General features: G+C 41.2%; 1 protein-coding gene across 1 annotated transcript in view; it reads right to left on the minus strand.

Annotated features, from left to right (window-relative positions):
* Positions 1–11,876, minus strand: part of UBL3 (ubiquitin like 3) — a 55,865-nt gene extending 43,989 nt beyond the window's left edge. Inside the window, exon 1 of the mRNA XM_054271784.1 lies at positions 11,115–11,876. Within this exon, the coding sequence (XP_054127759.1) occupies positions 11,115–11,141 (27 nt within the window). The 5' untranslated portion in view covers positions 11,142–11,876. The remainder of the gene's footprint in view (positions 1–11,114) is intronic.
* Between the last annotated feature and the right edge of the window lie 1,085 nt (positions 11,877–12,961).

The following is a 12,961-nucleotide window of genomic DNA, read 5'->3' on the forward strand; positions in this document are numbered from 1 at the left end:
AGTCAAAGAAAAGTAAAAGCAACTTCAAAACTGTACTTCAAATGGTCTTCATTTCTATGTGTTAAAAATTACAAGATAAAACAAAAAGTTTCTTTTTTTTTTCCTTTCTTGAAGACAACAATAAAGGGGAACAAAATCACCTCCAAACCACAAGTTCTTTATAAATAAAATTCATAACCTAGGACACTTATTTAAGCATCAAAGTCAGGACAGACATGCAGGAGCAGAATCAAGTATGAAAAGCAGCAAACTATTTACCTACACTCTGCCTTATCTGGCACTACTCAGCACACTGAATTATTCACTTTGGTGCTTGTCTGTTGGTTGTGGGCTTCTTTAAAGCTGACTTTGAAACTTACCAAGCAGCACATTCAGAGATAAACGCACTGACTGATAATCATATAATAATTCTGTGCTCTATGCTTAGGGCAAGCTGTCTTTCCTACATTTCATTTCCTGAAAAAAAAATTAATACAGAACTTAAAGGAGATAATTTAAGAATAAAACTAAATCCCCATGTCCTTGAACACTGGGAACTACTCTGGATTTTTCTTCTTCTCCTGAGATTGTTCCACATTTAAACTGAGGGAATGGTATTTAAAAAGCAGGAACATGAAAATAAGTCAAGATTTGACAATCAAGAGCGCAGAATTACTACTTTATTGAAAGATCAACAAAAACACATCAACAAAATCACATGATTCTCAAATAGCAAGAGTGGAAAGAAATACTAACATAACTCTAAAAACAAGCTTCCCCATATGCATTAGCCACAAAACTTGCTTTTGCAACTCATTAACAAATACAGTTACAACCTTTCTCCAAATGTTCTTAGGAGCATTTCTCAATGTACAAATATTTCTCTTTTTTTTGCTTGATTTTAATTAACTTGCTCTCCACAAGTCTTTTGAAATAAACCCTTCACATCAGCACAGAGCATGCTGGCTTAGCTGAAATGCTGGTAAAGCCATGCTCTGCACATTCAAGACTGACAGGCACAGAAGATGCACCAGAGCAAAGCTGGCTTGAGAAATTTCAACTATTTGAATTTCTATAAATTGACTAAATTTGACAAAATTTGACTAAAAGAAGAAACATCATTTAAAAAAATAAACCACAAAAAAACACAAGAAAGTCTTGATCTTGTTTGAATTTTGACTCACTCCAATTCAAATGGTAAGATTTTATTCCCTGCAGCTCTGCTGCATTTATCTAGCATAAGAGTATATTTGAATGAAACTACATTTCCTCAACATCCACTATTTTTTATAAATAATAACCTTCTTCCCAAAAAATAGATAGATTTTTATTAAGTACTTGTTAAGAAGACTAGTATCACAGGAAGGCTGAAGATTAGGATTTATCTTCCAAGAAAAGTTTGAAGAGTGCAGGAAGATAAGACACTGATCCAGTCTCTGAACAACGAGGAGGTGCTGAATAAGGGGAGGGGCAAAAGACATGATTGTGGAAGAAGAGAGACAATTAAACATTCACACCACAGGATGGATAAATATCATTGAACAGTCAGATATTTAGGACCAGTTGTACTTCATTTAACAAGTCAAGGGAGTTCCCCAACATGAGGTTTCCATGTACGACAAAGCATTATGGTGCATACACCACACTCACAGCAGCCGAACGCACAAGATAAAATTGTGTGTGCCACAAAATCTGTACTGAAAAGCAATCTAAGCTTAAAAATGCCAGGCTCTTTGCAGAGAGATATTTCAGTCCTCACAGTTAATTCAGGGACAGTTACAGCTGCACTTCTGGAGTCCACCCCCACCAAAAGCTCACCCTCAAAAACTTTCCACTCCTTACTCCTGCAGTTAAGTGCAAGGAGCACATATGCTGGGATCATCAAGTGCCTGCATGAGAATGCTGGAACAAGAAGTATTGAGCAACTGCACTGCAGCCCTCTGTAGGGACTTCCCTGGCTATCCCTTGAACCACCTCCTCCCTTCCTAGTGAGAAGAAGCAAGTCAAAAATTACCCTCTCCAAATTAAAACAATTTTGCAAATACCTGCTGCCACTTTCACCAGAGCCGTCACCACAACCTCACTCACAGTTTACCAACCATTCCACCCACTACGATGGCTACTTTGAACCTCCAAATAATTTCCAACATATGTAATTTGAAAAAAAAAGAAATTATCCACTTGCAGATTTACATGAAATCCTGATTTATCCAGAAATATACTGGCCAGATGCAGTAAGCAGATAGAAATCAAACCCAGTTGCAGTTAATCTTTATTAAGAGTTCCTAGCTATCTTGTCATTAGTTATGAAAATGAGATCCTCAAAAGAGAGTCAAATATCTCAGTAACAAACTGTTGTCTTGGTGCCAGACCTAACCTACTGCACTCAAAAACCTCAGTCATATGTCTAGAACACTAGAAATACCCACTAGCTTCCTCTCCTACTTTCTTGGAATTGAAAGAACTTGCATAGAGCTGACCTTACAAAAAATACTTGACATGACTTTAAATTATACAGATGGTGTCTAAAACACCTTATCTTGGAAATCCACAGCATGAAGCACACACGTTACACCCTTTTTGGTAAAAAATCTTCGAATATTCATGTCAAACATTACTCCACTTATGTGCTGTAATATGGGTAGTGGAAGTTACTAATTTTTTGTTGGGACTTCATGTTAACATCATTACCACTGAATCATATGGACTTAGCAAATGTGGATTTATTCCCCACATGTAAAATATTTTAATAAAGCTTTTTGCAAGTTTGGGATTGATTGCCAAAAAATACCTATATAAGTATGCAGAGAGTATAAATCACTACAACTTGCAAGTCCAATAGAGTTTGCTTGCATCACAGATCAATAACCTGGATTCAGAAGTGAGAGCTAAGCTTTCACTGTCACACCACACAACTGTTATGATGCACAGATTAAAAATAAATGCACAGGCAAAATGACATAAATATTCACATATGACCTAAGTAATGTGTTGTGCATCAAATAAACCACCAAGCACTAGTTCAAAAATTAAGTTTATTTTGACATTATTGCCCATAAAAATAAGAATCCTATAAATAGAAGAAAGTACTGCAACCAGGTATTCCAGACTTTAAAAGCACACAAAGGCTTCTAATTACTTTCTTATAGCATAAAAAAGGTAAGCATGCCTAAAAACTCTTGCACAATATTTAATCTTCAAAGAAATACTGAAAAGAAATGCTATTTTAGAAGAACTATATTATAGTAGTGTAATTTATAGTAAGTTTTCTGAGACTAATATACGTCACAAATATTTGCATATAGATTGGCACTAATCTACTTTCAAGGAGAGAATCCTGAATTTACAACCTCAGCTACGAAAGATTTTTGACTAGCACCACACTTTGCTATTTTATCACTATTCCATTATTTCTCTATATTAAAAACACACGTCAAATTCTGGGGACAGATTAAGTAGTACCATCTAGAGCATGAATTAAGTATCAGATACAGATTATGGTGATGTGGATTTGTGCCAAACCACAGAGCATTATAACATCACAATTTTGCTGAGGAGACACCAACCAACTCTACAGTATAAGGCTATGAAGTACTGTTCTTTTTGAGATTAAATACACTGTTCTTTTCCATCTCAAAGAAGAACACACATAGCTTCCTTCTGTTTATTTTGAGATTGGTATCCCAATTTTATCAAGTGCTGGAGATAATTTCTTATGCAACATAAAACAGTTAATATTGCATAATGAAGACCACAGAAGAGCTTAGAGAGAAACTCAGGACTACTTAAAAAAAAAACAAAAAAAACCAAAACAACCAAAGAAGAAAAGGAGCTTAGCCTTCATTTCCAACCAAACTGTCCATAGTCACAGACTAAAATCCAGACCCGCAGCTGCAGCTAAAGAGCACCCCAGGATAAGACCACCTTTGTTCCTCAGCAGTGGTGCAAGCCCTTGACATAAATCATACCAGCCCTGAGAGAGACTGAAACCACCACAGCAGGTAGACACCAACACAAACAATTCCAGTTTGTATTCCTTGTGTGAACACCAAGAATCATTTTGGCACCTCCATCCCACTAAGGCAGAGATTTCTTGTTAGGTAGTAGTAAAACAAACCTACCAAACTCCCAGACAGAATCTCTGGTTTTACTTGGCCAATTTCTATGGGATACATAAAACTCAAGGAGTTTCTTGCTTGCTTCTGTCTCCATAACAACAGTGTCATGGAATAAAGTCTCAGCTAAACTCCGCCACAAGCCTTCCATTTAACTCTAAACTGAATCTCTCAAATAATTTTAAGAAAGCAGCCAAACCAAAACAAACCCACAAATGTAATTCTGTCACTGGCAAGCTATTTTCAAATTTCTTTACAGAAAGTAAGGAAAAAACTTCAAGATGCTGATGGCAGTGTCAGAGTTGTGCAATCTGCCAAATCTTCATTTTCCACAAAGTTTCTATCTGTGGAAAATGTGCATTATTTTTTTAAATCACATTTTACAGTATGTGTGGAGTCTTACTACAAATTGAGAGCAGGCCTTCACTGTGGATAGTATACAAGCAGCTATAAATTTATCGTCTGTCAAGGAGCTAAACACAATCCCAGTTAGTGACCACAAAATACACCAAATTTCCACCAATATATAAGAGCTGTCAGCTGCAACATTTAAGCATTTCTCCAGAACTATACTTCTCAGGCTCAGCAGGCCTACAAATAAGGTCTCAACTTTTTCTTTAAGTATTGCTCTCAAAACCAAACAGACCTCCTAAATAATGAATCCACATTCTTAGAAAGCTTTTAGAGTAACTTTTCTGCCACTTCAAATTTCTTTTCAGATATTGAAATGCATTGACATGCTGCTCATTTTCCAATGTTTTTAAAATGAAAACAACACAGTCATATTCCTTTAATAATTACAATGAGCTAAAGTTTATCCATGCAAAATTGTGTCAGGAAAGGCTCGCTACTTTAGTAGGCTCAATTAATTGCTGCAAAAACAACCTAATGTAAAAAAGAATACTGATCAACAATAATGCCTTTCACCATAATCAGAATAAGAAATAACCAACCTAGAGGATCCAATACTGTACTCGGAAGAGACTGAAAATAAGCTGAATTATCTCTTTTACATAAAACCACAAGAATGATTAGTCACATTCCAGTTATTTCTGGATTCCTGCAAGCCAGTGTAGCACTCGCAGGCTGAGTCAGAACCGAGGTCTCCATTCTGCTCACTATTGCATAAGCAGATAAAGAGATCTCCAAAAGTTTACATTCTGAGTTTTACTGAGTAACAAAGCTGACTGACCAGAAGTATAAAATAAGTAAATCCCACTGATTACAAATACTGTGGCCATGGCTTTCAACATTCACAAAAGTTATACCTAGGAGGAACTCTCAACTAAAAAAAGTAGTAAAGCATGCCTTTAGTCATTTTGTTCAAAGTATCATGAAAGTACTTCTTCCCAAGACTGCTGCAAGGACCATGTTCAGACACCCTAAGCTCCCACTGCAGCCTTAAGCCAAACCAAGGAAGTGAGAGATGGGCATTGAATGATTGAAAGTTTAGATCAAGATATGCACAAAGCAGTCACAAGCCCCAAGGTGAAACACTGGCTACAGATACCTGACATTACCCCTAATTCCACATCTGAGAGGTGTAACTTGTTCCCATTCAGGCCCTGACTGACCTGTCCAGTCACCAGATGATTCTGATACCTGAGCACTCCTGCTGTAGATATGACTGTTTTCCTACACTCACATATACTCAGCATTTGTCTTTTGCCTCTCAGTCCTGCTGGAATCTGCCAGCAGCTACTTTCCAGCACTCCCAACACGGGAGGAGTTAAATCTCCTTCAGTATACCTTCCCTCCAGTATTTCATGAAATTACACAACAAAAGCAGAAAGAAACCAGTTCAGGTAATGACAACAACAAGGGTGGGTGGCAGGAAGGAAGGAACAGTTTATATCATCAGCCTACACTTCTATCTGTACTATGGAGCTGCACCACAGCCCAGAGTAAGGATCAATCCAACCACAGCTTACAGCTGCTCATCCCCAAAGAAAATGAGACTATGGTCATTTAAACATTGTTTCAGAGCATGTCAGATGTCTTAATATTAATATGTTACAAAGTTTCTCCTACAGCATCAAGCCTAATAATGTCAGTGCTTGCTAAGATGTTTCTTTTTGGTTGTTAGATACATTTTTAATCTGTGAAACAAAAAAAAAAAGGTGGGTGGGAGAAATGATAAATACAAATAATTTTGGAGTATACCCAAATGTACACACACCGAAGATGAGCTTTAGTAAGTTTATCCCTGGCCAGTGCTTCAAATAACAGAGAAAGATTCTCCATTTCATTACAAGAAGCACTGCAATATACTACAAAGGCTCAACTGGCTTATATATTGGCTCAGTACATAAGGAGTCAAAGACACTTCTCCAAGCTCTTCTTTCTGACACAGATCCCACCTCTAATTCCTCTCCAAGAGGAAAAAAACAAACCCAAAACAAACATTGAGAATGGCAAAAGATAGGCTACTAATTTCTGTTATAATCAGCAAACTATTGGGGGAAAAAAATCAAAAAAGGGAAGGAAAAAAGACCCATACAGAAAAACTCAATTAGCTATTTTTATTACAGAATGTAATGAATTAGAACTTTCAACATGTGGGGGATATAAAAATACAGAGAAATAATCATACATCTATTGCTACAAAAACATAAGGGACTGACTTAAGCCTGTTATGTACAAAGGCTACTAGGACTACAATAATTTTCAAAACCATCAAAAGGATCCACTGAAGGCAAAAGGAAAAGCAGTTAAAACAGAAGAACAGAGATGCAGGACTTCTCACATGTTGTTCTGATACATTAAAGTGCTATAGTGAACAAATTACTTTCTATGTTCCAAGTGTATTATAATCCTACTGCACCTATTATTCTTAAATGAAATAATTTTTCAAACTGAATGATAGCAACTAAACTGAATGATAGCAACTAAACTCAGCTGCCATAGAACCAACTACTCCTTTAAGTCTCTCATACCTGAACCTTATTCTTGGATCCCAAAATTCCCTTACTGATGTAGCATCAGTTTCTGTCCATCCTTTTCCACTGTTAGCCACCATTAGTATCTATCAGAAACAAAGTCCTTATACATGTTCAACTATTCATCAACATTCTATACTAAATCTCCTAAAGAAGAAGATGCACATACAGATTTCCACTAAAGATGTTAACTCTAATAAGGAGTGAACTGAGCAGGGTTTCTATTTGTTATTCTTCTTCCACCTACTACCCCATTTTAACACTGACCACATATAACCATTTTAGACCATACACTCTTCTATGTCTGCAAATGTCTCACACCAAACATTCAGTTTTCTTAAAAATAATCTCTCCCATGCCATCTACATCTCTTATGTACAGCACATGGATTGAAGAGCCATGCACATTAAAATTAAATCCTTTAATTGTTTGGTAGATTCCAACATTTTGCTGTTTACCCAATGCAGAAAAACCCAACAAACCAACAAGAAAACAAACCAACAATAAAAACCCCACCGTGAGCCAAAAGCATCATCCTCTGTTACTGCTCAGACAGAAAAGGAATTGGATCTCCTAGAGGGCATGCAAAGAACTGCCCAGAAAGTGCTGGCAGAGCCTTTTCATACTGACATAAAACACACGGACTACAGGAAACGGTGGACACTGTTAAAACTTTTTAGTCATTTAGGCAGGCAGCTTTCTGTGGACTCCTAAAATCCCTGAAGAATTCTAACTGTCAGAAGAAGTATCGCAGGCACACAGAATACACAGAGAGGAAGCTTCCCAGATTCTGATAACTCCACTAAAATAAAGGGGATTATTCAATTGAGTAAGAACTTCTTGACTGAATATAAGTTTTTCATAGCTTGCTTTAAAATTGTCAGCTAGAGTGTTTAAATATATATCAAACTATTTTCATTTCATCCACTCAAAAATCCTGTGTGATTAATTTCACAAGTCCATAAACCACTGCATGTCTATTTATCATTCCAAAAGAAACACAACTTGCAAATAGCCCTGCTGTTATTCACAGTCAAACTCTAACTGCTACCAAATGGTAAAACTGATAAATTACCTGATTAAATTACTGAACATAATCAGAGATGCCCTGCTGCCACTATAGTCATCAGTGCATATGTGAAAAATTGAGCAAAACTGGGCTGTAGATAAGCAGTTTGGTATTCAAGAACTACCCCAGACACATCTAGTCCTAATAAAGTTAATGAAACTACTCAGGTAGAGAGGTCAGTATCAGCAGGTTTCATTCCAGGAGTGGAGTTTTAAGCCGTTGCTTAAGGAATAATGCTAAGCAGTAAGGAAACATTGCTAAGGAATAATGCAGCACAAACTTGCAACACTGGGAATGTGGTGTGTCACTATCCAATTTATTAGTGGAATGTAAATGATAAAGTACTGTGTTAATTATTTAGGAAGTGATGTTGAAATGGTTAGCTGGTAAAAACTGCAGTAGTTCTGGAAACAAGTCAACTCAACGCCAGAGAACAGGAGACTGGGTCAAATTATGTCTACTCAGAAATCCAAAGCTTACTGGAAATCAGATAATTTACTATTAATTTATGTATAGCAGATCATTCTCAAAGGTGGGACAGGAAGACAAATTAACACATTTTTAAGAAGCAGCAATTATAATATTATCATTATGAGCAGGTTAGTTTGTGAATCTGACATAAACAGTTTCAAACATTATTATTATTATAATGCTTATGTAATTCATAGCAGATTTACTAAGTATAATGGAGTCTTCATAAAATGACACTCCATCACACTGCTGCCAGCTCCTACAGAAATGGGAAATCAATTTTTTGCAAATGCAAATTACACAGTGGGTGGGTAAGAGAAATGCAAACTGCAAAATCCTACACTAAATAAAAACATATATAAATATGGTGACAGCCTGGTAAGGGCTCCTCTTCAAATAGCTAAGGAATGGCAATCCCATTTTCCCTCTTGAACAAACTCCTTTCAAATATGGAGGATGTCAACAAAAGGAGACCAAAAATGAGTTTTCAAGCAATCTTTTCATAACGTAATATTTATTATTTGTAATTAATAATTGGAATTTCTACAGCACACTTCAAACCTTCAGAGAGAAACTGCATCTAATAACGCAGACACTAAGAGAAAAATGATCCCATGACAGGCCAGAAAATATCTATTTATTTAGTTAAATTCTACCGACATTGGAAACATCTTTATTCAAATGTTTTTGTAATGACTCAATATTTAAACATCACTATGTATAACAAGCTTCTTCCTGATTTGAATAAACAGAGCAGCATTAGGCCCAGCTACCCCCAGCAGCGGCATTCTCATTACACTGTAACAACACAAGGAAATAGTTTTCGTAGAAAAAATTGTATTTTGCCTATCTTAAAATCTGTGTACTTTGTAGCAAATGCCGAGCAATACAAGCCGAGTGGCAGCAGCGGGACTCCCAGGCAGGCAGGCCCTAGGAGGAGCACGGAGGTGGCAGCTCAGCCCAGGGTGACAGGGAGGAGGAGGAGTGTGTTCCATGGCACAGCCAAGGGACTCCTCCAGGCAACTTAAAAAGCAGCACTGAGAGATTTGCACCTAATCCTCCACGGCCCAGGCGAGGATTGCTGTGATATAACGCCAGACAGCCACGTGCAGGAGAGAAGGGGGTTCAAAAGGCTCCCACAGTCAGAGACAGACAGAGACACTAAAAAGATATATGTGAAAACTGATAGCTGGGGAGCTTATTGCCTCCGAGTTTAAATCCTTTCATCACTCTTTTCATCCAGGGGAGGCAAAATTTATTTATAGTATTTGAGAAAGGCAGGGGGAAGAAAAGAAAAAACCTATAAGCTTATAACTTGCTGTTTGATCATCCTCTGTACCTTACTGTTTCTGCTTTTTTTTGGTCAAAATTCACTCATTGTGACTGCTGTACAAAATCTGTGAAGGAAATACAGAAAGCAAGCAACTAAACAGATACCATTATTTCAACAGCCCAATTGCCATACATATCCCAATTAACTGTACATCAATGACTTAAGCAAGGGCTACTCGATTTTATTGTTCTCACTACCGGGGCAGGTTGCACCCACAAAACACAACTTCATGCTGAGATTTAAAAAAAACCCCAAAAACACAGACAAGTCCTCTGCTTCTGGGGAGGTAAAAAAAGTACCTTTAAATGTGAACATCCATGTGGAGATACGTGAAAATATTCTGCTGTAAGAATAAAGAATTAACATACCAAACTGCAGCTACAAGTTCGTGAGTGTTTTTTCCAATTAAGTGACTTATGAAAATATATCTTGATTTATGGAAATACATACAAATAGAGAAAGTCGTGCTGAACGGAAGATTATCTAGCAGACCTGATTGACCCTACCTCCTCATGATCTGCTATACCTTCCTGATTTAAACGTACAGAGCCGAGTATCCAATACAAGCTGAAGTACAGTCCGCCATAAGAAGTACTAGGAGTGCCCTTGAAAAATGTCCAGATTGCAGCTAGTGCACAAAGGACCTCGCCATGAAAATAAAGCGCATGAAAATTTCTCTCTCGCTCTTGAGGCGGCAGCAAGTGAAGAGATTAACTTCCCATCAACATCGGAAGGCAAAGCGTTGTCAAGACACAAGCGAAGTTTAAGAGGTTTAGAAAGAAACAAATGGAAAAAAAAAAAAAAAGAAAAGAAAGAAATGGGTCGAGCAATTAATCCCGAATACTCTGCTTCGTAATTACCTCCCCCCCAAAAATGCTCGACTAAGCTGAAGAGCAGTACTGCACGATCCAAGCGGGATCACCCAGGTGCTGACTGCCAAAGGTAAGGGAGCCTGGCATCCCCCTTCCCTCGCTACACGGGAGGCGACGCTGCAGATCTCCCACTCCATCACCGAAAAGCGAAGCAGAACCAGCATCTGGAGTGGGAGGGGGGAGGTAATTAACTGGGAACTTTATGTTCTTTAAATATGTAACCACGACCTTTTTTTCTTCCCACGCCCCTCTTTATTTCCACGTTCTCTGTCAAAACCAGGCTGAAATAAACGTTATTCTATAATATAACTATTAAATAAGCAGTACAACACTCACCATATCAGCTGGAACGCTGCTGGACATTTTGATGTTACCCTAAATGGCTTAAAATCAACTTTAAAAAAAAAAAAACACAAGGCAAAAAAAAAAAAAAGCAGCAGCACCAAGAGCAGCCCGCTGGAGATCTTCAAGATGCAAAACCAGTGTCAGTATCGGAGGCAGCAGCTTCCAGGTCCCCTACGCGAAAGAGGTGCCCGATAAGCAGCGGGGAAGGCGGCCGGCTGAGGAGCAGGAATATCCAGGGGCAGCGGCGCCGGGCTGGACCGGAGGAGCCAGCGGGAGACCAGAGATGGCAGCAGATCCCTGTCAGCGGCAGCGGCACCAGCGGTGCCAGGTAGACCAGGCAGCAGGACTACACCGCCACATGAGCTGCGTGCGGGCTTTTTCCCCCCTTCTCGCCCTCTGCCTTCTCTCCCAGCCTCGACAAATGACGACGGGATGATTCACACGGGATAATAGTGCGTCCAAGTCACCTCCTCAGCCGGCGCAGGCGACCCGGGCGCGCAGGCAGGACCTGGCTCGTGCCCTGGGCGGCGGGCAGGGAGGCGGGAGGGCCGGGGTGGGCCCGGGGCCGCTGGGGAGGACGCCGGGCTGCAGCCCCCCCTAGGCGGTGTGCGGCATCCAAGAGCGCCCGGCGGGGACGCGGGCCGGGGAGGGAAGGGAGGGAGGGCGCTCGGAGGGGAGAGCCCTCCCCCGCGGCGCTCGGAGGGGGCCGGGGGGCGTTCGACGGCGGCCGCCTCCCGCAGCCTCAGCTCTCCGCTCGCATCGCCGCCGCCGCCTCCTCAGCCCGCCCTCCCTCCCTCCCCCTCCTCGTCCGTCGGCGGCTCCGGCCGCCCCCCGAGAGCCGCGCTGCGAGCCGGAGGTGCCGCTCCTTCAGCGCGATCCTCGCCCGCAGCCGCCCCCTGTCATCTTCGGCTCAAGCCAACATGGCGCCCGCCGAGCCGAGCGAGGGGACGCGGCAGGGGAGACACGGACCCTCCGCCGCCGCCTCCGCCGCCCCCGCTCCCGCCGCGTCACACGCCGCCGCCCCGCGCGGCACCATGGGGCTTGTAGGCGGCCGGGGCTCTCCGCCGCCGGGGCGGGGCCACCCGCCCTCCGCAGGCCCGGTCCGCCCCGTCGCGGCGGCCCCAGGACCATGTCGGGTTGCCACAGTGTCGGCCAGGGCGGCTCCGAGTGCGCTCCGTGGCACCGGCGGCGCCGCTTCCCCCTCGGGCAGCAGAGACGCCCGAGCTCCGCGTGAATCGACGCTTTCCCCGCACGGGCGCCGCAGCTCCATCAGGGCGTTCTGGCGCTCCCCTCCCCTCGCAGCCCCTGCCCCCCGTAGCGGGTGCCATTCCCGGCGGGTGGGCCTGCGCTGTCCTCTTGGACGGCTTCCAACCAAAAAAACCCCAAAAACCCAACCCAACTAATTAGCACAGAATGATAAGGGTTTGTAATGGAGCTTAAGGATCATCTAGCCCTGACCCACCCTGCCCCTAGACCAGGTTGCTCAAGGCCTTATCCAGGCTGGCCTTGAATGCTGCCAGGATTGGGGCATCCACGACCTGCCTGAGCAGCCTTTTCCAGGGCTTCACTGCCTTCTGAGTAAAGAATTTCTTCCTAATATCTGTATTTTCCCTCATTATGTAAATACTCATTACTCCTTGTCATATTACACATTGTCCTATCATTACACTTCTTGACAAGAGTCCATCTACAGATTGCCTGTAGACATGCTACATTTTCATGTTATTGTTTTGTTTTGCACCCCAGATCTTCAAGTCTGGGCCTGTACATCACTTTTTTTTTTTTAAATGTATTTCTCATTCTCACATTATTCTTTTGGTTTTTCTTGAGTTTTGGGG

This window comes from Melozone crissalis, unplaced genomic scaffold, assembly GCF_028551555.1.
Source record: "Melozone crissalis strain CALT ecotype California unplaced genomic scaffold, PUWL_Pcris_2 ptg000013l_1, whole genome shotgun sequence".
NCBI lineage: Eukaryota > Metazoa > Chordata > Aves > Passeriformes > Passerellidae > Melozone > Melozone crissalis.